Below are 25,976 nucleotides of genomic sequence, written 5' to 3' on the forward strand. Positions count from 1 at the left end.
AGGTATGCTGTGTAACTTTGGATACATGGTACATTCCACCCACCCCCTTTGCTTGAGTCTAATCAACTCCACGTAACTTTGCCTTATGCCAAATAAAGGAACCTGAGTGACAAGACTGGAGGTGAACTGAGTTCTTGGGAGACCAAGTGGAAGAGGTCTTGGGGGAACCCCAACAACCAGTAAAATTACAAGAAAACTTAACAAGATGCTATATAATACCTCCCCACACCCAGGACAACTACTGCATCAGCTCTTTCTCTCTCAGTGTACAACACCAAATGTCTAAATCCAAAAGGAAGAAAAGGAAGGGAGGACAAATGGTATGGAGGACGGGGCATAATGGAGATCCCACAGCAGTTTCAGTTACATATGGATATTTTTTCTTTTTTCAATATTTCTTAGTGAATTTCATGATGGTTGAAAATGCTGTATTTATAGCCCTGGAGACTTTATCCACCAAACAGGTACAGCCATGGACAGAAGAATGCAGCCTTCCCCAGACTGCCCAGCAAGTGTGCCTCAGCAATAACCCACAGAGCACCATCTGTAAAGGCAAAAGAGTAGTTCTGTCCCCATGTTGATACAATTCTTGCCTTTTCTGCTTGAGACTGCCAACAAGGCTGCCAGTGTCAACTGTGGTGGTGGTTTTGTGGGGCTTGACGTTGGACAACAACTAATTTCACACAGATCAAAGAGCCATCAGCCAGAAAAACCACTTCTGGTCACTAGTGCCCTGGTCTGGATTTGAATTTGGGGGAGGGGGGAAATGTACAGACTTGAACCAAAAACAAATTCATTATTGCAAATTCTCCCTCTGTGCCATATGGAAGATTAACAGCTCCTTACTGTTCACAAAGTTGGCTCATTGCATCATGCTCAGAAGTGGGCAAATCCAGAAGCCCAGCTTTCCTCATAATCAAAGGAATTAGAGCACCAGGTTCTTGGTGTTCATCATGCTTTTAATGTAAATCCCAACACGAGTCCTGCCCTAATCAGTCATGTACATTGTGCACTGCTCCAGTCATTCCAGAAACAGCTGCATCTCAGTAGTGGGGGAAATTAGTTCTAGATAAGTAAAGTTTAATTAAGTGCTTAGCGATAAAATACACTATTATATATAATTAATTATTATTATTAAGTCCTAATATTATCTTCATTGGAATAGGTTTCATCCCTTGCAAAGGATCCAAGTGCACTGTAAAACTTTACTCCCTCCCTCAGCCAGCGCTGACGTGGGAGAGGAGACCACTGGGGCCTTGTGCCCCTTAGTGGAACTGTGACAGCTCAGCTCCAGGTTTGGGTTTGTGACTAAGCTGTGAAACAGAGTCTAATAAAATTTTGTTCTCTGAAGCCTGCAGGGGTGGTCTCCCTAGCTGGCTACAGTGCCCCTGTCCTGACAAAGTCCTGTTCTGGATATTAACACTCAAAAGAGAAATACAACTTCAGGAACTCATGTTCTTTAAATAGTGCTGCTAGGCAAGTATATGGCTGCAATATAGAATGTCAGGAACACATCCTCAATACACATACTTTACAGGATATGGATATTGTACTTAATGCCCAAGAGAAGTATTTATGTACATGATCTCAGGACCATATTAAAACACTGAAGGAAAATCACTCCACTAAGTGCATTTACAAAACAAGTATTAAGAACTCTTTTATCGGCTTTCTCCTGGAGAAATGCAACAGCCAGGCTTTTAGCCAAGCAATAACCCTTTTAAACTCCATGGCAATAATTCTCCAAAAGACAGCTAATAAAAGTTAAATATGTATAAATCTGTTAAAATATTTTGTATTTAAAAATGTAACACAAGAGCTGACCTTTCTCCTGGTAGATAGCAAAGAGACATGACTTCCTTCATTTTCTTACTTGCCAGAATGAAGCGATCATTCCTTTGATCCTGGGTTCTAATGCAATAAAGTCAGAAGAATGACACAAATTTTTGTATGGTGTTTGTCCCCATGGTATCTAAGATGATAGAAAAACATCTCTGAGCTGGATATTGATACCCTTACTTTATACCCTGGATATTGATACCCTCACTTCCCAACTGCTCCATTGATTTCAATGAGACTTATCAAAGAGTAAGATACCACTTAATGTGGCTAAAGGTATATCACAATCTGGTGCTCAGTGAGGGAGGGAGGAATCAATGTGGTCTAAAAGAAGAAACACAGGATTGGAACAATCAAGAGGTCCTGAGTTCTAATTCTGCCTCAGACACAGATTCGTTGTATAGTGCTCAAAGAATCACCTTCTGTTTTCTTACCTGTAAAACCGGTATAGTAATACTTAGCAACTTACCACACAGGGGTGTTGTGAAGGTTAATTAGTTAATGTCTGTACAAAACTTTGAACATGTAAACTTCTACATTAATGCTAAGGTCACCCATCTGCATATAATCATACTTCATGAAACTAAATGCCTTGTGATCTACTAGATTAGCATGATATGATACAGAAATACTACTTGACAAGACTCTATTTCCAACTGTGTATAATTATAACAAACACATTTACAGTATATAATGGTACAGAAATTAGCTAGTCCACACAACACCCCTCTGATATTGGGTAAATATCATTCCCATTTTATAGATGGAGAAACTGAGGCAGAGAGACATTAAGGCCCTCATTCAGAAAGGTATTTAAGCATGTGAATCCTTCCATGGATTTCAGAAAAATGGTTTGATCAATGGAACTACTCTTATGGCTAAAGTTAGGCATGTGACTAAATACCTTGCTAAATCAAGACATAAGTTACTTGCTTAACACCACACATAGTCAATGCCAGATTTTGGACTAAAACTCGGTAATCCATAGCTCCCAGTCCTGTGCTCAGTCTGCCAGAGGCCTGGCAGCAATTATACATATTTCATAGTTTTAGGGACTAGACTACTTCTATTCTCCATATCTAAAAGAGGAATGCTATCAGATACTTCAAACCTTTTATTTTAACTTAGAAATAGAATATTGTCCTAATTATGCAGGGTTTGCTCAATAAAAATAACCAAGTATCTATATTAGCTTGCCTGTATCCAAGATTTTTATAAATTGCTTTTGCCAGAAAGATACCCTGAAGCAGTTTATATTATATTTAAATAATCAAGGTATTGGTAAAAAAAACAAAAATTTGTTATCTGTGGTAATTAGTCATATATTAGTGGATATCTATATCTAGATACACAGGTATGTACATATTTAGAAATTGACTATGAAGAAGTAAGTTTATGCAGTCCCTAGCACAATAAAACTGGATCCTATAGGTGCTACAATAAATGTATTATTTATTAATCATAATAATAATAGATACAATATTTTAAATGTGTTATTTTAGGTTCTCTTTCAATAGTTGTTTATTTTTTCATTTAAAATAATTTCAGTTACACATGGAATATCCCAGTGAAATGGTATGCTGGGAATGAAACAGATGTTACATTCTACAACAAATCAGAATCTGCAGGTAAACTTCAGTAATGTTTTATTTCCGAATAACAGTAGGTTCAATGTGACAATCATGCAAAGCTTTAAAAATATCCTTAGTAAGAACTAAAAGTAACAACTAACTTTTATGCTCTTCAGTGCTTGAAACACACTGCTTGGGAATAAAGGAGTTAAGATCCTTCCCTAGAAAGAGAATAAGCCCCTCCCATAAACAGGATTATGCTAATTACGTCCAATAATTAAAATCTATTCTTATTTATTCAAACAATATGACACAGCCTATTATAAAATTGTTCATTTGGTTTAGAGGAATTTGGGGCACATTAAAACAAAGATTTCAGTTTAATTTTAATGATTGCGTGTGTGTGCGTGAGGACTGCACATTCAAGTATTTAAGACATGCTTAAATCCACCCCTACTCAGAAAAGCACCTACACACTGCTTAGCTATAAGTCTGCTGTCCCACTGACAGCAATGGGACTTAAGTATGTGCTTCCCTGAATCTCAGCCTAAGGGAGAAGCTGGATCTGGATGGTGATAAATACATCTCTTGCAGTGATAGGTGGCAGTCTAGAGTCTCTTAGTTTCGGTGGAGGGAGCTGCAGTACTGTGTTATATTTGGAATTGGCTGAAGCTATTTTCTGCTCAAAAAAACCAAGGAGATGTCCATGAAAGTTTTAGGTTTTTTCCCCAAAATTCTACATTTCAAAATTTGAAAAGTTTCTACTGCTCAACAAAATTTCAAAATTCAGAAATATATTACCAGCTCTTCTGTTCTCTTTTTGTATTTAGCACCTGTCTCCCCTCTTGCAGTTGAGTTTGTTTTGTTTTTTTAAATTACTTTAAAGTTTGTGTTTAACTTAATTTTCATCCTAGACTCTGAATGCAAGTAAGCCTACCCATTATGTTATGATGCATAACAGAAAACTGCATGAAAGAATTTTCTCTCACCACTCTCTCCAACGCAACACTGGAGACTGAGAGTTGTCCCAATGAATTAGAACAGTCACTTGAAATACCTTGCACTGCTCATCCAAAGTGAAAAATACTATTTACTGAGTCAATACGCATTGGAGTAAAAGGCTTCTGACTTCAGACACTGGAATAGGCACTAAGTGAACTTTCAAAACCGCTGACCACAGTGGGAGCAGTTTAACTTTTGAGAATGGAACATCATCCTCAAGGGTTAGGCTTCATTCTGAGTTTCCATGAACCTCAAGACTTGAGTCAGGGCTTGGTTTATTTTATAGTTTAATTAATTTGTAGCTATAGGACCTGAGTCAAGAAAGAGGAATTAAAAAAGAGATGCATAGACCTAAAATGGAAAAACATGCAGAGGATAAATAGGTAAAATATAAAATCAGATTAATACAAACACTGAGAACTGATAGAGGCTTTTGGAATAAATATTAATAGGAATAATTTTTGTGATTATTCTTTTTGCAATAAACACTTAATTTTCTTTATGCTTATTCTAAATTCAGTAGTCTCCATTTTTAATAATGAACATTTGCATACAGATTCCACACTGTTACCACAGTTATTTCTTATTCTAAGCTAACAGGTAGCATCAATATCTTTACTCTCTGCCATTTTAGAGCAACCAACCTAGAATTAAGCTTTGGGTCCTTTGTGGATATGGGTTAAAAACCAAACATGACTTTTGGAGTGAATATATTTCCAATGAGTCCCCCCCAGCCATGTATTTATATGCATGTAAAATTTCATTACTATTTGTTTACAGCCACCGGAATTACTATAACACCCAGCAACCCTAATTCTTTACTGAAAATAAATCCAGACCACATTGGATTTTATCGTGTAAATTATGAAACACAAACTTGGAACAACATAGCCAATAATCTGCTTAACAACCAAAAGGTGAGTCTGATTAAATTAACTCGATTTGGTTACAAGCTGGTTGGTTTCTGGGATCTATTGACAATTACTGTTTCTTCTACAAAATATAAACATCTTTTTGCTTCTTTTTCTTCCTCCCCTCGTGCAGTATTTCTCTTCTGCTGATCGTGCCGGGCTTGTGGATGATGTGTTTTCTTTGGCAAGGTAGGTTTTATAATGAAACTAGCACATTATAGACATTTCAAAATAGCTTTCATGTCTTCTCATGGTTATTATATTGGCATTCTCTTGGTTTGGATGGTGGTAATGAGAATTTTTAAACTATTATTTTATTGTAACTACAGGAAGAATCAAGTCTTGGTTTGTCTTCAGCAGCCTTTTCTTCTCTTACATTTTCCTCCATAAGGAGAAAATTCAAATGTGGGTACAACTCTTATTGATATCAGTTAGAGTTGGCCTTACCTGTCCAATATTAGGGTGTGATCCTAAATCACTGAAGTTAATGGGAGTTTTGCCATTCACTTCAATGGGAGAAGGATTTTATTTCCTATCTCTGCCTGAAGAACAATTTGTTTTTTTGAGCCTAGTGTGGATGGCAAGGCCATGACAGAAATGTTCCAGATGAAGCATTCCCAGAAGAAACCAGGTGTCTAAAGAGAGTCACAGAGGTCTGTCCCTCTGTGTATATGTCTCGATAGATATCCCAAAATCCAACAGATTTCCTTCTGAATCCTGAGACATTAGGACAGTTAATGAGACATAACTTCTTTGTTGGTCACACAACTGTGTGTACCTTTTCAAGGTTTGTTTGGTGAATAAAAGCAGGTAACTACACAATGTGGATTGCCCTAGAATGGTAATGAGAGCTCCTTCAGAGCTGCTCTGCTCTTGTACATGACATCTAATCATAATAATCCTTCAGAACTTTCTTTGGAAAGTGCCTCCTGTGTATGTTCCGTAACTTTTTCCCAAGTTTATTATCGGAGCCCTTTTAAAGAGCACGGTGCTATAATAATCTCTTTAGCACTTTAATTGCTGTTATCACACAATACAGACAATTCCTTTTGCTTTGGGATGAAGTGAAGGGCTCTTGTGGGAGTGCAGTTGAGTAGCTGTGTATAAAAGAGATAAACACTGTGAGAACTGGAAGGACTGTTGATAACAGAGTTCCATAAAAAGTCAGGAAAATAAAGATGGTTTGGGCCTGGTTACTAAACCCATTAAGAATGCAATTGCATAAGCAAAATATATACACAATTTTGCATCCAATTTACTTGTAATTATTGCAGTTGTGCATGCAAAGGATTAATTATGATCATTTGTTCCCACATGACTGAATTACACACACAATCACAGCAAGTGTGTGCATGAATTGTACACCTATTCGTTTAAAATCAAACCCTTTATGTTCAATACCATGTACAATACAAAAAAAAAACCCCACAACATACAAGATTCCATGATTATTAAACATACTAGCTAAATATTTAGAGCTAGTTTGTCCCTTCTGTGGGACTCACATTAACAAATATTCTATGTCACTAATATTCTGCATTACAAGTACTAGTTAATTTTCACAACTCCTCTTTAAAATGGGTAAGGATTAACATCCCCATTTTGCAGATAAGGAAACTGAGATACACAAGTGTTAAGTGATTTGCCAAAGACCAAACAGTGAATTGGCGGTATTGGAATGTATGGCTTTCTGGCTCTCAGTCATGTGATCAGACCACTAGCTACCCATTGTTTTGTGAAAATACAAACTCACAGCCAGAGTATGAATCCATTACTCCCACTGGTGAACAGTTACAAAAGCAGTCCCACTGAATTCATTGGATTCTTCCCCCGACATTAAAATTTTTCCCCATGTTTAGATCCTCAGTGTTTATTTCTGGGTCGTAAAAAGATTTGCAAGCCAGTTTGTATTCCTGGATCTGCCACTGGCCTGCTGATTGACCTTGGGCAAGTCACTTTCACCACTTGATGTCTCAGTGTCTCCAGCTGCAATATGGAGATAATGATACTGACCCTTTTCAAAGTGCTTTGAGATTTACTGATGAAAAGCACGATGTTAACGCTAGATATTATTGTAATTGCTTACTGATTTGAAACAACCTCCTCTATTAACAGATACTCCGAATAGTATTGGCAGATTTTCTGCATTTTACTATGAGTTGATAAACCTGTAGCCAAATATTTTAGTCACTGATGTAATATACAGGTTTCAAAACTAAAAGAGAAAACCAATCCTTAGATGAGCCACGTATCCACAGTCCCACTGGGACATATTCACCAATTAAATTTACAACACTTCCATGACTGCAACACAATTAAAAGTGTGTTATTTTCAGCTGTCCCATCATAGCACAAAATCTCCAATACACGTAAGTGGGGTGCTAAGTGTCGAGAGTCTACATTAAAAGCAGGTGTACAGAAGCCAACTTTTATACAGACCTGGACCGTTTCACCATGTAATAGGGAGGGAAGAGAGGATTCTCCAGAATAGGCTGTGAAGTCAATCAGGTTATCACTAAAGCGGAGCGAAATTATTAAACTTTTTCCGGTGGGGAAAAAAAATAAAGATTCAGGTGAACAAACATTCTGTGAATTCGGGTTGAATTTGCCAAATTGTTTTGATTGAAAAAAAATCTGAAGCATCAATCTGGTTGATTGGAAATGAATTTTTGTCTGATTCCCCCTCTGCCAATGAACTGAACGATCAGCTATTTGCCCAGTTTTACTTATTGCCGCTCTCCCAAGAGCACTGTGCTGAATGGTGGTGTGCTTGCTCTGCCTAGTCTATTTTTAGACCAGACAGTAAGTTGAATCCTCATGAGTGCCTGTTCCATAATATAGCACATTCCCACGGAGGAAAGGAATAAGAAAGCCACAGCAGCCCCCACCTCCTACTGTCTGGGGAGAGGAAAGGAAGATGTTGCCCCTATTTCTTCCCAGAGGAGACAGTTTGTTGGCTCTCCAGAATCCCTAATCAGCCTTATCTCGTGGCAGTGGGGGGAATGAGGGAGACAAGAAAACTTCTCCTCCCAACCATGTTTGCAAAAACTGGAAAAGAGGACGCTGCTTGTTTGGGGGCCCACTCTGTCCTTCTCTCTTCCTATTAGAGAAGAGGTAGACTGGGTGTAGTACACAATTGAGGAAGAAATGATGAGTGATTTGGAGGACAGAGAGAAAAGGGACAGTGATTAGATGGAGAGGGAAGAAGAAATTAAATCTAAGGCAAACAGACACTGAAAAAAGTAGAAGGCTGATTTCTAACTTGACTCTTCTGAAATTGGGATTTGAACAGATTTGCTTCAAGAGAGGCACATGCTCCTGAGGCACGTCCCTCTGCTTCCTACAGATTGTACAATAGGATCGATACATTGTCGTCCTCAAAAATATTAGACTGTTTCCAAAATAGGCAAGCAAGTTTTCAAATTGCATACAATGAATTCCTTCTGAAAAGAGCTCGTCCTCACAAGAATGATGCACCCATTGAACATGGTTACAATTAACACACACTACACTAGACTTCTGTGTGTGTTCCAGTTACAAAAGAGGCAGGATTTGTAAAGTTGTGTCAGTTGTCTCTCTTCCTTCCTCAGGGCTGAACTTTTGAATTATGCTGTTCCACTGAATCTAACAAAATATCTACAAAATGAAGAGGACTATTTACCTTGGCATAGAGTTGTATCAGCTGTATCTTACCTCAGAGACATGCTTAGAGATGATACAGAGCTCTACCCCAAGTTTCAGGTGATGCAATCAATGAAAGTCGTGCTTATAATCTATTAATCTTACAGTTCAGAGCTATAATAATGATAATATTGAAAGCTGAGTGATTTTCAAAGTTGCTGAAACTGTTTTATGTATAATTTCAACATTAAAAGATGTATATTATTTATTATACTCTTAACATATATTTTGTGAGCTGATTTATATAGGTCCATGAATTATAAAATACAGTCTGGGACTATATACTGGAAATAAAATTGGAGTGTTCCCAGTTATGGTTGCCACCTATTTGATTGTTCACCGTACAGTTGTTTTTGTGCCAGGGCTGTCTTGTGTATTACAAGCAAGATTGTTCAAGATAGCAAAACTTCTGATGCCTGACCTACACTATCAAAGGTAACTGTGTCTCAGTGAGGTTGTCCGCAATCAAGATAGCTGACCTGGGGTGGAACATACTTCAATGGTCAGCACAAATTGTAGTCAGCATTATGTCAGGGAATCAAGCTGAGCAGAGAGTGTACTAGTTTACACTAGTTGTTATGTTATCATAGTGTAGACAAGGTTTGAGGATGATGGGACATCTTCATGTTGTGTCAGCACATCATAGCAGTACAAAGCAAAGGTGCAGTATGATGTTCACACCCTTTCATGACATTTTTTGCGAATACAGACTAACACGGCTGCTACTCTAAACCTTTCATGACATGGTTACTTTGTTGAAAGTTTTTTTTCCAGAGTATGGTTAAGGAGTTTTTGTTGTTATTAGTGGTATTTTTAAAAAGGCAAACTATGAATATGAAAACCTTGTTACATCATGAAACCCATAAGGGTAATCAGAAAACCTCTTTATTTCAGGCATACTTTCGCAGTTTGGTTAAACCCATTGCAAGTAAGCTGGGTTGGAACGATGATGAAACTGGAAGCCATGTGATGAGGTTAAGAATTTATTGTATACATTATTATATATAGACTCAGATTGTTGAACACTTGGAAAATCTCCCTCTCTCTGTTTTTTTTTAAAGGCTTCTTCGTGCGGAAGTTTTAGGATTTGCATGCAGAATGGACGACCCAGATGCTTTGAACAATGCATCTAGCTTATTTTATTCCTGGTTAGATGGCTCAAGGTGAATATTCATGGTTTTTGCATTCAGTTAAGAGTACTGTGTATGGTATTATAATGCAACTCAAAAAAAGGTGGCAACCATAATATATTGCTTTATGTTTTTTAGTCCACCTGTAAATCTCCGTCTCTTGGTATATCGCTATGGGATGCAGAACTCCGGCAATGAGACATCATGGAACTATATGTTTCAGAAATACCAAAATACTTCATTAGCTCAAGAAAAAGAAAAGTTGCTCTATGGTCTGGCATCAGTGAAGGACATCACCCTTTTGGACAGGTTGCTGAAAATACGCTGAAAGACTTATTTTCCTTTTCCCATCTACCCACCCACTCACGTGCATTACCATTTTTGTCATATATAAATTATGATATAGAACACAGCAGATTGTCAAATGCTGTCACTCTTGAGTAGTCCTCCCTGAGATTATACTGCCAGTAACTAGGCAAAGTCATTGTTCCCTTGTTTGAAAGAATATGCTCAGGTGATGGTTTTTATAGCCCTTCATCTCTTGCAAACATAGAACTACCCTAATTATTACTACTACTATCAGGATAGTTTCCTCCAAGGTCCCAGTTGGGATCTGGGCACCATTGTGCTAGCACATAAAATGACAGTCCCTGCCCCGAAGAGTTTACAATTGAAGACAAGATTAAACAAATGAGCATAACTAACAATAGGAAGAACTAGAAGAGTGGGGACGAGGGTAACGGTAATATGGATATGTGGTGACCGAGGTTAGCATTGTGTATCACTTCACAAGTGCACATCATCATTTAAGGTTATTTCGTAACTAACCCCTACACAGTCATCACATCTATGACTAAAACATGGATTATTCAGACAAACCCAAATCTGCAGAGCAAAAACAACAAACAACAAATCCACACTGTAGGTAACTCACAGGTGGAATTTGGCCCTTCCCAGAATCAACCTTTTTAATGAAATAAAGGAGAAAAAGAACACACCACTGAGAAAGCTGGCTGTGCACTCAGCCACTTGTTTATGGAGCTGAAGAACAGAACCCTCAGCCCCAAGTTACAGTACCTGAAGAGTACCTTTGCAGCTGCTGCTGTACATTGTAGCTAGGAGTAGCTTCCTAATATTGTCCTTAAATATGTGTCTGTGAGACAGTGAGTCCACCCATTTTATGGACCTATTGGTCACTCCCCTGACCTACTGCATTATAAACCTTCTGTAGTTCCCAAGATTTCATCCTATTAGACTAATGGACTTTGAGCTCACTCACTGGGATAGAAAACGGATAGATTTAGGGTAAAATTTTCAAGTGAAATAGGAAATCAATGGGAACTAGATGCCTGAATATCTTTGATGATCTAGGCCCTAAGCCCGGGTGATTTTCAATGAGATGCCCAGAACTTACTTTGTGCTGGGGCTCAGCTCCAGCACCTCTTCTGTCAGTAGCGTGCCAGGCATAAGCTTGCACATATGGTGCATGCAAGGTCACGATATGTGGAAGATGCATTGTTTTCGCTTGAGCGGCACCTTGAAGAAAAAAAATTTTAAAACACGGGCGATGTCTACTTGCCTGTCGCTTTTGAAAAAAATCTTATCCTTAATAGGTAATCACATTTTAGACCAGTCTATTTCATCCTTAAAATGGTCTAGGCAAAATAAGCCTCTAGTGTTAGATTTTCCATAGTAAAATGTAAATATTTCTGCAGATGGTAGGTTGGTCTCAGTAGCCTGAATAGTTTCTTTACAACTCACTTTTCACAATCTTTAATAGAAGGTTTTAAAGTCTGTTTAATTGTTTCCCCCTCTGGTTTCTCCTAGGTATCTAAAATATATTTACAACACCAGTCTTATTAAAAGTCAGGATGTGTTCACAGTCCTGAGATACATCTCCTATAACAGCTATGGCAAAACCATGGCTTGGGACTGGATACGGCTCAACTGGGAATACCTAGTCAGCAGGTACGTTAACATCCTTCGAACGTTTTACACTTAATTCTAAGTCTCCTGGTCTTTATTTCCTTCTCTCACCTTACTTAAGTCTCGCCACACAGTCACCATTAGGTGCAGGAACACATCAATCCATTTTTCTTAATGTGAAACAAAACTTGCAGATATCTTTGGGTTTACCCATTTCTGTGGAAGCAAATGGCTCTAAGAAGCAACTCCTTTGGACAGAGAGCTGAAAATGTTTTAAATATTACTGCAACCTGTGGTGAAAAAGAAGAGTTACTGCCAACTTGAAAATCCTACACTAAATTTCCAGTCTGAATCAAAACTTGCTGAGAGCTGAGTAGCACAATGCAGGAGTTGGTTTGATTGTTAGTTACCTCTCTCTCTTTTGGACAAAGTAACTAGCTGTCAGATCTTTTAAACACTGCATAACGTAGGAAGCACATTTAAGGCCCTAGTTCAGCAAGTTACTTAAAAACCTGCCTGACTTTAAGCATGTGAAGAATCCCATTGGTTTATGGAGACTAGTTTTTCTGAGAATCCAGCCATTAACGTTTGGTCCTGTGAGATACTGAACACCCTAATCTGCCACAGCTTTCACAATACTCAGATCCTTGCAGACTAAAGGCTGTATAAGGCCCTCCATACCATTTAGGCTACCAGTGGAATAACTAAACAAACTTCAGAGGGAGTTATCACACCAGCTCATCATAAACTGTTGCAGAGGTGAACAATAATTCCACGGATTCAGTAACTAACTCCCATGCAAGTGGTGTGAAAGGGCTGCACCTGCTAGGACAACCAATAGGCTGGTGCAACAGCTACAGAAAAAAATGCATTGTAGCCCAGTGCCCTAGGTAGATTTTGCATCTTCCCCCCCTGCAAAAAAAAAAAAAAAAAAAGAATTTCCAGTCATTTCACCCACATAGACACTGCCCATTCTGGTTTTCTGCAGGCATATTGATTATCACCTTTAGTGAATTGTGATCTCTCCCACACTAAGTTATGACAGCACCAGAAGAATCAGTCAGGAAGCTTTTTGCTTTAATATTTACTCATAAAAAGCCAAGTATTTTTCGAGGAAAAGGAGAGAGAACATACACGACAGTTTCCTAGAGGTGTGCTGTATTACGGTTTGGGCTTTTTGAACCATATATCTGTGTGGCAAAGAATTGTAATATGAACTTGAAGAATAAAAAGATGTAGATAAAAGCAGTTAAGACTTATTCTACAAGGTATATTTCTATCCCCAAAATAGCCAGTGCCAGGAGAAAACTGTAGCAAGTTCCACAGAGTTATGGGAGTAGTGTTCTATGGAATCTGCAGCAGTCAATCCCCAATCTGGCCTAATACAGAATATTCTCTTTATTCACAGCAATCTACAATGAGGGGGGTCTTTACTTTTCTTATTCCCTCTTGTACTAACAATGAAATCAGCTTCCAGCTTTGCTCCTGTCTATTCACACCGATTCCTGAGGTGCTCTTTCACTCCTACTAATAGAGTAGGACATTAGAAAGGGAATCTAATTGAAACTCACATGAGGGCATAGAATCACAATAAGCCTGCCAATTTACAGAGGTCCTCTGGCCATACACAATTTTAGCTCCACAAAGGGACAGAGACATGTGAGGGTGTTGTAATGGAAATTTCTCTCAAGGGTTGGCTCGATTCCGGGCAGAAGACACCGTTCTTTGAATATGTTTACATCAGAGACCTTGCCAGGTATAGCTAAACTACAGAATAGTACAAAAATCACATATGTTTTTTCAGATATTTCTGGTAACATCTAGAAAGTTGGGGCAACATTTATTTCATGATGCTAAAAGATTAAGAACTAAAAGAGTTTATTAACAATAAAGGAACAAACATTCCAAAAAAGCAATCTTATTTTTATATCAAATACTATTTATTTTTTTCAGGTACACTATCAATGATAGAAATCTTGGTCGAATAGTATCAATAACTCAAACGTTCAACACTGACCTTCAGCTTTGGCAGGTATGGAGATGATGCCTATAGTCATTTTAAGCCACTAAGTTGTAAGATCTTCCTCGGCAGGAAACTTGTCCTTTTATTCTCTAAGATGCCTAGCACAATTTTGGATGCTATAAAATTATTATTCAAGTACTACCAGTCCAATCCTGAAGTCCTTTCTCAAATAAAACTTTCCATGATTTCAAGAGCATAGAATTGGGCCTTATAAAAATTACTTGATGTTAAATACAACAGAAGTACTTGCTGCCTATGAATTCATTTTGTTTTCTCTTTTCAAGATGGAAAATTTCTTTGAAAAATACCCTAATGCTGGAGCAGGAGAAGCACCCAGGAAACAGGCTCTCGAAACAGTAAAGAACAATATTGAATGGCTAAAACAAAACAAGGGAGAGATAGAAGCATGGCTAACAACTTAATGTTTTACTTCAAAGTTGCGAATAATTAAAAAGATATTGTCTTAATTTTATGCACTTATTGTTTCGTACAAGAACATTTGGGAATCCATTTACAAATGCTGTCTCTGAATCCTACAAACACTTATGCACTTGAATAACTTTACTCATGTAAGATAAATAAGGCTACTTGTAAGAGGAAAGCAATGTTATAAGCAATTGCAGGATTGGACTCCTGTTTGTACCTCCCACCTACTGCTTTGAAAAATGCACCCCTTTGTTTATGTAGAAAGAAACCCATTTAAGAGTATTTAAAACACTCAGGGATACCTTTCCAAGTGTATTTTACAGGTGGTCTATTCCAAGGGAATTAAGTAATAATTTGAACTTGTTTTAAAATCATTTTATATGTTTATACTTGTAAAAAAGACACATCATGTGGGTTTAGCTTTGCATTCTTAGTACTAAAGAAATGTCAGTTAATTTTCAGAGCGGTAGCCGTGTTAGTCTGGATCTGTAAAAGCGGCAAAGAGTCCTGTGGCTTAATGTGCCACAGGACTCTTTGTCAGTTAATTTTGTTTCTCAATTGATTCTTTAAAAGTTTAACTATTGGTATTCAAGGGATCAATATTACCAGCTTACTGTTTAAGTTTATTATTTGGGATTCTGTAATTTTTTATTTTTTGTTTTTCTCTCTAAATTCTGCCAAAGTAACAGCACCTAGGATAGCAGTCACTATAAGTTTTAGAAAAGGAAATGGGTACCTGTTACCTCTCTTTCCATAAGAAGAGCAAAAAACAAACAAACAAGAACAACTATGAAACGCTCACTCTTAACTAGGAAATAAAAGACTGGCCACCACTGCCTTTTTGAAAAATATCAACCACTGCTTCTAAAGAATTTCAGATTTGGCAATCACTTTGAGACCTGCAGCCCGAGGAGGGGCAAATCCATCCCTATGCTGGAGCTAGGGCCGGCCCAGGAACATGGGGGAAACAGACTGGGCCTCCTCTATCCAGGAACAACTGGAGGCCAGTTTGTCTCCCAGTGCAGGGTACTGAGTAGGCCTGAAAGTTGGCCAAACTTATCCACTATTTCAATGGGCCACTGAAGGAGGGCAGAATCAAGGGGGAGTAAAAGCACACCTCCTTTCACCCTGGAAAGCCTCCAGCAGGAGGGAGGGTGTGTGAGGCTGCTGAAGAGATGGCGCAGATCTGGCTCTGCACCAGGAATAGAGAAATACCCTAGGAACAGGGGGCCCCTGTGGGGCTACTCCTGCCTTATGACACCCCTCCAGCCCATTTGTTCCACCTTAGCTGGTGCAAAAGGGGGTGCAGAACAACTGTGAATCTGGATCCAGCTGTGAAAGAATAAGCAGTTTCTTCACTTTCAGAGATTTGAGAAGCAGAACTGATGCTTTCTCATGCTCTATTGACCCCTTACTCATGTTTCAGGCCAAATTCACCCTAGGCTGTGCAGGTAGCTTCCATTGAGGTCAGAGAATTCTAGTGATTGTTAGTCAATTGCTATGTGAAAGGAAAGTGTCAGCCAGCATTCCACAAATAAACATTTAAGGATTTTAACCTACAATGGTTACAACCCACTGCTGTTATATGCTTCCAATTGTGATGGGAACATGGCAAAGAGCCAAGTGACTTCTTCAGTGCTCTTGCCTTTGCCCAGCAATGAAAGTGAGGCAATTGTACAGAACCAAAATATGCACAGAACATGAAAGAAAACTTTCACTCCCCCCACATATGAAAAAAATTCATATTTATAATGGAGTCCTTGTCTTAGACCCTATCATCTTATGTCTGTACCTTTAAATATTTTTATGATTGAATAAAGCAAATCAATATGGTGAATAAAGCAAATCAATATGGTGGCTCTTCTCCTGTGGGCTGATTTAACGTTAGCACGCTGCAATATAGAATACATAGTAATACTCAATGGCACAGGCTGTCGTCCCCACACACACACTCTCACACTGCCTATTTTTAGCCAAATGTTTTTGATCCTAACGGGCCAATATGTATTGTGTATTCCCCTCTGTAGCTGAGCCAAAGGAGAGAGAGATCTATTATAGCGCTCATCTTAAGAGCTGAGCATTTTAGCTTCACCTTGTTCTTTTAGCTCTGGAGGTCCTCAGTTCAATCCCTGGTGTGTCACCTATCATATAAGTGAGGTCTCATCTGTAACTGAACCAGAGACTGCTACCATGAAAAGCATGAGAAAGGGCCAACCTCTCAAGCTGAGAACTGCAATAGATCCATATCCTCTGTGGATCAGCCACAGAAGGAAACCCATTTCATACACTGAGCAAGGGTTACATTCACACCTATCAAAAAGAGAAGAGAATTAGTTTTACAAGATGGTTCAGCTCTATTAGCTTCAAGTCTGTCTGAAAAATACAGATTTTTATGTTCTAATTAATTAAACAATGAGAAAATATGAGGCAGCCCATCTAGTAGGAAGCGGGGGGAGGAGTTTCTAAAGTTCTAAGTAGATTTGATCCAGTGCAATGTTGGACACTGATACAAGCAGCAGTAGAAAGGTTCGACAAGAGTTTCCGGTTGAATTTATTCCCTCAATCAACCAAGATAAAGTGTTTCATTGCGTTAGTAGATACAGCAAGACAGACACAAGGAGAAGCACATTTTTCAGGTAAGTACCTCACTGACTCTCATTTTCTGATAGGGAAGAGTTTTCCTGCCATTTCATTACTAGTCTGTAAGAGATAATTGAACCTTTCGCATCAGCCATAGTTTCTGGTTGGGAAAAAGGATGATGGATAACAGATTCTGTGTGGACGATAGAAAATTAAATGGTCACTGGGAGCCCCCCGTCATGGCCTCAGGGCAGCCCAAAAAGTGGCACCTTGCCTCAGTTTCCTTCTCGATTCCTCAGATAAACTCACTGCACCCTTCAGAGTATATAAATAACCCTTTTTGTGGTTTTAATTTATTACCCCAAATCACCCTCAGAGCAGTCCAAACAGTACATTCGTCCCCAACCATCCGTCCCCAAGCATGGCTCCACCGTCTCTCACCATGCCACAGCTCAGCTCCCAGGTATAGCTCTGGCATCTCTCACCATGCCAAAGCCAGCTCCTCTTGCTGGAGTGTTTCTTTGCCTTATTTCCTTCCCAGGTATGGTTCTAGTTATTGCCTAGAGACATCAGAGGGCTCAGCCCTATCCATTCCCCAGCCTTCAGCCTTCTCTGACCTGCTGGCTCTCTGAGCTTGAGGGCATCTCCCTCTCCACTCATCTCTGGCCATTCTTAGCTCTCCAGCCTGGAGAACTTTGTAGGTGACTCTCTGACTGCCTTCCTAGCTTCTGCTTTCACCAGCCTGTTGTGGCTCCAGAGCTCAGCCAGGACCTCTCACCACCCTGTTCTTCAGTGGGACCTCTCCCTGAAGCTCTTAGTTCAGCTCTGCTCTTCCTTTGAGCTCTCTTTATTGTCAGTGCTGGGGGGCTCGCCCTTTCTGAACACTCCCTCTAGGCTCTCTGTGATGACTTGAGTTCTGAACTGCCCTTTCTCAACTCTCATTTATAATGTTCAAGGGCGGACCAACCCTGCTCATTACACCCAACTAGGGCACACCTGGACTGGACGATGAGTGCTGAGCCAAATTTCATTTAAAGGGCCAGCAACTCTGTTACAGTCACAAAGGATTTCTGTCCTTTGTCAGAAACAGATACATTTGGTGCTCTAATAGGGTATGTTTGGTTTCCATGTTGATCTGAATTGACTCTGCAAAGGCGGAAATAGATCCAAAAAACCAGGAAGAAGGCTGCTTTTACAGCAGGATAAAGGCTCTGGCAATTTCAAGTAATGTCCTTTAGATTATGCAGTGCTCTTGGAACCTTTAAACGGCTCATGGAGAATGTACTCTGTGGCATGCACCTCTTTCAGACTCTTCGTCATACATGGATAACAAATCTGGTACATGCTAAATCTTTTGGTCAGGAACTGGTGCATTTTATAAATGGTCTGTGATAAGGTTAAGAATGACAATTTGAAACTGAATCCAAACAAATGTGAGCTGTTTTAAAAAGAGATAATTTCCCCTTGGTCATATGGATCAGCGAGGAAGGAATTTCCACTGATAAAGTGAAGGAGTGCAGAACTGGCTGGCTTTTTAGCTCTATGCAGCTCTTTAGGACTCTGCTGTTCCTATTACACCAGGTTCATTTTCTGGGTTGCCAATAGAACAAAAACTATTGCATACAGTGAGTAAGAGAAATGCCTGGAGTAATCACCACAGTGTACTTTGGCATTTACAGAGTTAGAACAGGCACTTGGGACTGTTTCAATGTCGCCTTACTCTGGCCTGAGAAATTTTCATATTAAACACAGATGCAAGTGCTCACAGAATGAGAACACTTCAGGCCCAGAAGGCTGCAGAAATTATAGGCATATGAAGATGCTTTCTCTTGCTGCTCCTATTAAAGGGCCAATTGGAAATATTACTCTGAAGAAGAGAACAAGAAATGAATAGCATCTCTGCAGTACCCTAGATGTTGCATCTGTGTAAGTATTCTTGAGTCAGTTGCTGAAACAACAGAAGCAGCAATGGAGAAGTGAACTATAAAGCAGTTAAAAACCGCACCATTAGAGGATCCCAATGGTAAAATAGGTCATGAATGAAAACTTTACTGGCAATTGCCTCTATCCTAGAGTATTGTGTCTTCTAACAGTACAGTAACAGCTCATTGGCATCCGGGTGAAATGGGAGAAGCTAACCAGTGATTGGTACAGATATCAACAGGTTGTACTAGATATATTGGAAAGAGGTACTAAGGATTACATCTCCCCTACTGAAATCAATGGCAAAATTCCTGTTAAGTATACAGGGATCAAGATCTCACCCTAAGTTTATGTCTTGGCTATAAAGCCCTTGTATATTTTGGGTTATGAAAACATTAACCAAGCTAAGGTTATATTTTAATCGGGAAACATTGTAACGGGGCCCCACTTTACATTCTCCACTGGAGTTACTCCAGGTTTACATCCACACACATAAGATAAGAAACTGTCCCAAGAGGTAAAAAAATTGGTATAGAAAAATATGATAAAAGTGTAAAAACATTTCTCCCCCCCCCTAAAAATAGCACCGAAGCAGCCACAAGAGCACATTGCTGTTGATGTGTCTGAGCCTTTGTGGGAGCTGGTCTGGAGATAAATCTCCCTGGGTTACTGCAGCTTAATTTATATTTAAAAAAAAAAAGTGTCTGAAATTTACCCAATTTTAAAAACAAAGAAAGAAAAACACAAGAGGCTGTAACCATCACGGAAGTTCTAGTTTCTAGCCCAAAAGTTGCAGGGGAGGTGGGGTGGCTTGCAAAATATGCCTACCATGAAATATCCAAAAGGACAGCAACCCTGTGTACAAGTAGCACCTACAAACTGCTGCTGACAATGCTTCTCCCCCAGAAAACTGCCCTACATCGCCTTCCCCTTCTTCATTGACCACGCATTTTTTTTACAGATAGATGCCAGAGACAGATTCCCCGACAGCAGTTTATGGCTAGTTGGTATTGCAATAGGTCTGCATAACACTGGGGACAATCTCAAGCTCAGGACAGACGATAAAAGGTCCACTGGTCTCAGGGCTGTGAGAAAGGTGATCACATCCCCACAACAGGATTTATAGCGCACAGCAGAATTCTCCTTAACCCACATAAGCAGAGCTGGGTGAATAACAGCTTTTCTGTTTGCTGGCAACTGCCCCCCAAAAAAGCAAAATTTCAGCTCAAACTGAAAACAATTTAAAAAATGTTTAGTGAATCAAAAAGTCAAAAATAGTCGTTCTGGGTCAAACAAAAGGTTGCATTTTAATTTTGAGCATTTTTACTTTTTTAAAGTTTTCAATAAAAGTAAAGGAAATTTCTGAACAAAAAGCCATTCAGCATAAAAAAGTGTGAAACTTTTGCAAGTGTCTTGAAATGAAATGCGTTGATTTTTTCTGAAGTGTTTTTGACTGAAATCATTTGGCAAAAATCAACACAAATTCACAAAATATGTTGGTTTTGCTGAATCTTCTTTTTTTGTCATCATCTTCCCTCCCCCCCCCCCCCCCCCAAATAAAGGGTTGTTTGGAAAAAAAATTCACACAGCTCTACTTGTGAGGAGTTATAAGTCAATTTGGAAGGCATGTTACAACTATGTATATTACTGTCACCTGCAGCCAGGGAACCCCCCACATGGACTAGAAGCCACTCTACCACTTGCACAGAGGACTTTGATTGTCATTGGCTGGAGGGCTAGTCATCAGAATAGTTTCCTCCAGGATGAGCATCACCCAAAGCAAGGCCAGAGGTCAGTCTGTCTGCAGAGTTCCTCTCCTGTATTTCATGCTCGCAGCTGCTCTCACACTGTACTCAGGGAACCGTCGAGCCCAGTGAAGCAGCCTCCCAGGATAGAAAGAGATTATGTTCTGTCAGTGGGCAGGTCTCACCCCATCTGTAATGCCTCAGGACTCTGGAACATGTGAGTTGTATGTTCCCAGTAGGCTTGGATGGGCAGGGGAGCACAAGACACAGAAGCTGCAGGTGGTTGCATATTGTGTGAGTGTCCTTTTCCTGAAGACACTAAGATTAGTCATTTGTTCTGGTGTAAATTGCAAGAGGTGCAGGACTGTGCTTAAAACTGTTAACTCATTTTATTTTAAGTCAAACGAGTGATGGTGACAGTAGGCTCAAGAGGGAGGTGCGCGGTGAGCTGTGGGAAACTGAAGAAAACTGCTGGCTGCACACAAGAGAAGGCAGCAGAGGGGGTCCCTCTGCAGGCTGTAGGCACAGGGGAAAGCCAGACTTAGTGCAGGGAGCTGAGGCTATGCCTTTGTGGCTCCCCATAGACACAGGGGTGAAACACAGAGACAACAACATGACTTTGCAGTGGGATTGAAGTAAAATAAAAGTGAAACATCTAACATAACCTAACACTACAACAAGAGAAAAGGCCAGTTAACTCAAAAAAATCAGATTACCAGGGGAAAGAGATACACAGCAACCACCTCAAATAGTCACAGTTGAAAAATAAACACACCTTTTCTTGTCAACAATGTTACAGAAGTGATCCTCTGGCGTTCCTTGCAAAATGTTAGAGTGGAGGACTGAATAGATTTTGGAAAGGATTCCAAGCACAGGGGGTGGCATGGAAGAAGATGACGACAAAATAATTGAATTATTTTACTGGTATATTTAAGTTTCCAGTAACTTAATGCAGTGTATTTTTATAGATTGTAGATATGTGTTGTCCACCGTAAATTAGAGGAAATATCATCCAACTACTGCTAAAACAGAGAAGCCACTACTTACACAGCATTTTGAACATTAGGATCCATTTTATTTTGAGCTTTATAGAAAAGTGTGGATTTTAGTCTGGAACATGAGATCACTTTCTATGATACTGATAGTCCCATCGGAGTTTTTAAGAGTTACAACAGACAGACTGAATGGATCTGTATTTAGCACCTGATTTGAGGAATGGAAATAAGTAGAGATAACCACATAAGTACACCTCGGAAATACAAATTAACTTTGCTAACTTCTTATCAGAATATGTTCGGTAAATTGTACGTAATCTATATTTGTGGTGAAAAAAGCAGAATGAACTGTCTCCTATTAATGTTTCATCATTGTGTATTAAGAGCAGCCTCTAGTGACAGGTAGAAGTCATTACAGTTAATTATACTTGGCTTTGCTAGCACTGCCTGTGTTTATGTATTAATATTTCTTGAAATGTTTGGATAAAAAAATGTTTTGTGGGTTTTATAAACAGCATCTGAGGCCCATATCCACAAAGGTAGTTGGGCACTTAAGTCCCAATTTTAGGCTTCACTGTGAGCCACAAAACTCCTGCTTGGCTGCCACCAAAACCTGTAGGTGCCTAACCGCACTCGAACAACTAAATTTTCACAATAAAAGTTCCCTAGAGGCCTATGTTTCTGCCTCTAGCATGCATACTGCTGCCTTACTGCAGGTGTCCTCACCTAACCCTCCGTGTGATCCAAAAACACGGAGAAGATAGGCAGAAGAGTGTCTACTTTGTCTGCAGCACCCAATCAGGTAGGCAGGCAATTCAGCCCATCGCTAATCATGGCCTCTATCCTGCAAACACACTCATGATTTACCTTAAAAGGACTACTCACCTAAGCAATGTTAAGCACATGCATAAGCCATTGCGGGATCCAGACACATAACTTAAACTCTAATGATACCATTTTAATTTTACAATTAGTGTTTAAATGGAGCTTTGAGGCACACTAGCAGATCACAGTCCATTTGGGGAAACCCCTTTGTGTTGCACTATCCTTCTCCTAACATCCATAGAGATGACGGTAATAACTTGGGGGAGGGAAGAAGCAACAGTTTCTGGTGTCAGCTTTAGCCCAGCTGCAGTAAGGTGGACATAACATGATAATTGAATCCTGAATATATTGTGTAAGACATTAAAGGGTGAGCAGAGCTTGTTTAGCACTCTCATTTGAAGCATATGCAGAAAGACAGTTACAATGATGCTCACTAACCTTAAATGGTACCCAGATAAAATACAGGGTGGTAGTTTTGATTTTCAGCTCTTCACATATTGTCTTTGGAGGTGGGGCTTCACAACTGTTATCACATTGATAGACATCTGGTGTGGGTGACAGAGGAGGGAGACCTTTCCTTAGCAAAATCAAATGAGTTGCTCTTGGTGAGCTATTCTTTTTTTAGGTTGAAAAAAAAAACAGACAGGTTTATCCTGCCAGGAACACATGTAAGTAGAATTATTTCTTGTTCCAAATGTCCCCTCTTGTCTTTCCCACCTCCTGGATCCATTTCCCCCTAATTCCCTTCATCTCCTTAGGTCTCCTGGCTCCTCCCTGCCTTCCCCCTCTCCTTTCTTGGTATCTCCCTAAGTCCACTTCCCTTATTGTGCTCTTTATTGCTGCCTCTCCACATCTCCTTCTCCTGGTCCTCTCTCCCTCAGAGGGGCAGACTCCCTTTTCCATGGTCCACACCTGATTCTTAGGTCACTTTTGGAAAAATGGGATTCAGGCCTTAAAGTGCTAAGCAGAACAATAACTAAATACCTTCACAAAGCCGTGCCCTCCTCCCCCTGAGTGCTGAGAATGGTCAGTGCTGGCTGGCTGGCGCCACAGAGAGGAAGTGAAATCAAGGAGAAAAAACAGAAGGTCAAATCCCAGCTTTAGCCAGGGAGAAGAAGTCTAAGGGTTTGATTGTGCTCAGCATTCACTGAAATGGTGCATATTCAAGCCCTAAATTAGAAAGCAAGGAGAGCCTGCTGAACCTAGAGTCATGGAGCAGCTGATCTATTAAAAGGGAGTGGGGGGTGTTATCACTGCCAATGAGTTTGTGATTACTGTTCTCCTTCCCTGGTGGAGCCCTGCACCTTACAGTCTGGAGTTCTGTGAGTTATCTGCATGTTCTCTTAGCAAAGGACACCCACTCAGGGGGCCCCTCTCCAGATAGCCTCTTATGTTAGGGTTGCATGATGCAACAATTCTGAGAAGGGGATTATATGTCATCCATAACTGACCGTATGCGGAACTCGATGATAATGCTGCTAATTATTCATTTACAAGAATTGGCAGACAAAAGACCTAGCACCCCCATCTTGCATTGAAGAGCTGCTGCTGAGCATTTCCAGATTAGTGCTGCCCAATCAAAAGGGCCACACACTATTAAAGTTATAATAGACATTAGTTGCCTTGTTAAGTGTCCTAATTCTGAAGGCACTCTTGTATCACAATGGTGAGCATGGAATAAAAACCCCAACAGAATTGAATTTTTTTGTTGTTGTAGTTCTGGTTAATTTAATGTCTTGCTCTGGCATTTTTTAAATAATTATTCTAGATTAGTTTTCTACGTAAAAAAGATTGAGGGGAAAGTCATGTGAAGCACAGACTACATGTTTTGTTAAATATGACCAGATTCTAACTAATTGGTTTTTTTTAAAAAAAAACTTTTCTCTGTGATACTTTTCTCTCTGGGATGATTTAGTCGGGGATTGGTCCTGCTTTGAGCAGGCGGTTGGATTAGATGACCTCCTGAGGTCCCTTCCAACCCTGATATTCCATGATTCTATGATAAAAGAAATGAAGTGGATATTAATGACTGTGCTGTTTGTATCTACTATGAAGTTTATCCATAGCAAAGCCTTTAGCAGGGTGTTAGCTAGTGTGGTTCTTCAAAGGTCCACTAGTTAATTGACATGTTATTTAAGGGAAGGTTTTAGTGGTGTTTCAAACTAGCCCTAATGTATTGAGATGAGGTGAGAGGAATAAACCTTTGTAAATAGCATAATCTTAAATGTATAAAGCCCTATTATGCACTCCTTGCTTGAGCAAAACTCTTATTGAGATCACTGTGAGTTTTGTCTGAATAAGGTCTGCAGGATTGTGTCCATAACAAGTAAAATATATAATCAGCTCATATAGCAAAACACAAGCAATTTAGTCATGGCTGCCAGACATCAGTACCGTTGTGATCTCACTAGAGGGAGCAATTTATTTTGAAATATTAATCAGTTTTAGCTCAACACTTAGCAAGGGGACCGATGGGTCAAACATCAGAAGACATTTCTGAAGACAAACAGCACACAGGGAATATCTCAGTGAGAATGCAGCATTAGTTTGAAAGATTTCAGAACTTTTAAAACAATTGCTTATAAACAGAAAAGGAATTCACAAAATATAAAAACTATTGTGTAGGTTCCTGGCCTGTTAAGACTTATGCAGTTCATAGGTGTGTCCTCATTTCCCTTAGAAACTCCCACTTTTCCAGCAATTCTGCTGCAAAAAGTCAGCCTGCTGAAACTTGACAGGAAGTTTCATCTTTATTTAAAACACAGATTTATGTACACAAGTGCACAGATGCATATACACACACCCTTTATTAGTTTGGGGTTTTTTGTTTAGGTTGTAAATGGAAATAAATTCCAAGATCCATCAAGCAGGATTCTTAGAAGTGATACCAGAGCTCAGGGTCTGTCAACATTTTCATTATAAACTCTCTATTTAACGGTAAGAGTTTATGACTCAACAGTAAACATTCATTTGAGACTGCCCCTTGACACATAAGGTCCCACCTCAAAAGAAGGGTTGCTTATTTACTTTTCAAAATTAAAAAAGAAATGTGGCTTTTAAAACTATTATGGTTCAAAACAGTACATGGAAACTTTTATTTAAAGAAATATTCAGCGCTATTTTGTTCTGTGTATAGTACCTGGCATAGTGAGGTCGTGATCCAGACCTAGGACTCTAGGCACTAACGCCTTACAAATAATATTATTGTGAACCAGGCCCTTTAAAGAACTGAAATTGTCAGGTTATCTGAACATTAACATTTCATATGCTCATTAGAGGCCTGAGCCAAAGCCCATTGAAGTCAAAGGGAGTCTTTCCATTTACTTCAATGGGGTTTGGATAAGGCTGCAAGGCCCCAGCCCTGCAATCTAATTCATACAGGCAGACCCTTATATTCGC

At 39.5% G+C, this 25,976-nt stretch overlaps 1 protein-coding gene and 1 long non-coding RNA gene across 2 annotated transcripts in view; one reads left to right on the forward strand and one right to left on the reverse strand.

The window, feature by feature from the left end:
• Window positions 1-15,563, forward strand: part of LOC102946219 (glutamyl aminopeptidase) — a 47,880-nt gene extending 32,317 nt beyond the window's left edge. The window contains exons 11-20 of the mRNA XM_027833813.2: window positions 3,388-3,467; window positions 5,193-5,329; window positions 5,457-5,512; window positions 8,914-9,064; window positions 9,899-9,978; window positions 10,066-10,167; window positions 10,273-10,443; window positions 11,962-12,102; window positions 14,014-14,092; window positions 14,368-15,563. Coding sequence (XP_027689614.1) covers window positions 3,388-3,467; window positions 5,193-5,329; window positions 5,457-5,512; window positions 8,914-9,064; window positions 9,899-9,978; window positions 10,066-10,167; window positions 10,273-10,443; window positions 11,962-12,102; window positions 14,014-14,092; window positions 14,368-14,505 — 1,135 coding nt within the window. The 3' untranslated portion in view covers window positions 14,506-15,563. The remainder of the gene's footprint in view (window positions 1-3,387; window positions 3,468-5,192; window positions 5,330-5,456; window positions 5,513-8,913; window positions 9,065-9,898; window positions 9,979-10,065; window positions 10,168-10,272; window positions 10,444-11,961; window positions 12,103-14,013; window positions 14,093-14,367) is intronic.
• LOC122465564 lies at window positions 239-23,361 on the reverse strand. Its single transcript, XR_006290494.1, has 3 exons — window positions 23,016-23,361; window positions 1,825-1,911; window positions 239-544 (listed from the first exon to the last, which is right to left on the reverse strand). It is a non-coding gene; the product is annotated as an uncharacterized LOC122465564 (long non-coding RNA).
• Between the last annotated feature and the right edge of the window lie 2,615 nt (window positions 23,362-25,976).

This window comes from Chelonia mydas, chromosome 4, assembly GCF_015237465.2.
Source record: "Chelonia mydas isolate rCheMyd1 chromosome 4, rCheMyd1.pri.v2, whole genome shotgun sequence".
NCBI classification, from domain to species: Eukaryota; Metazoa; Chordata; order Testudines; family Cheloniidae; genus Chelonia; species Chelonia mydas.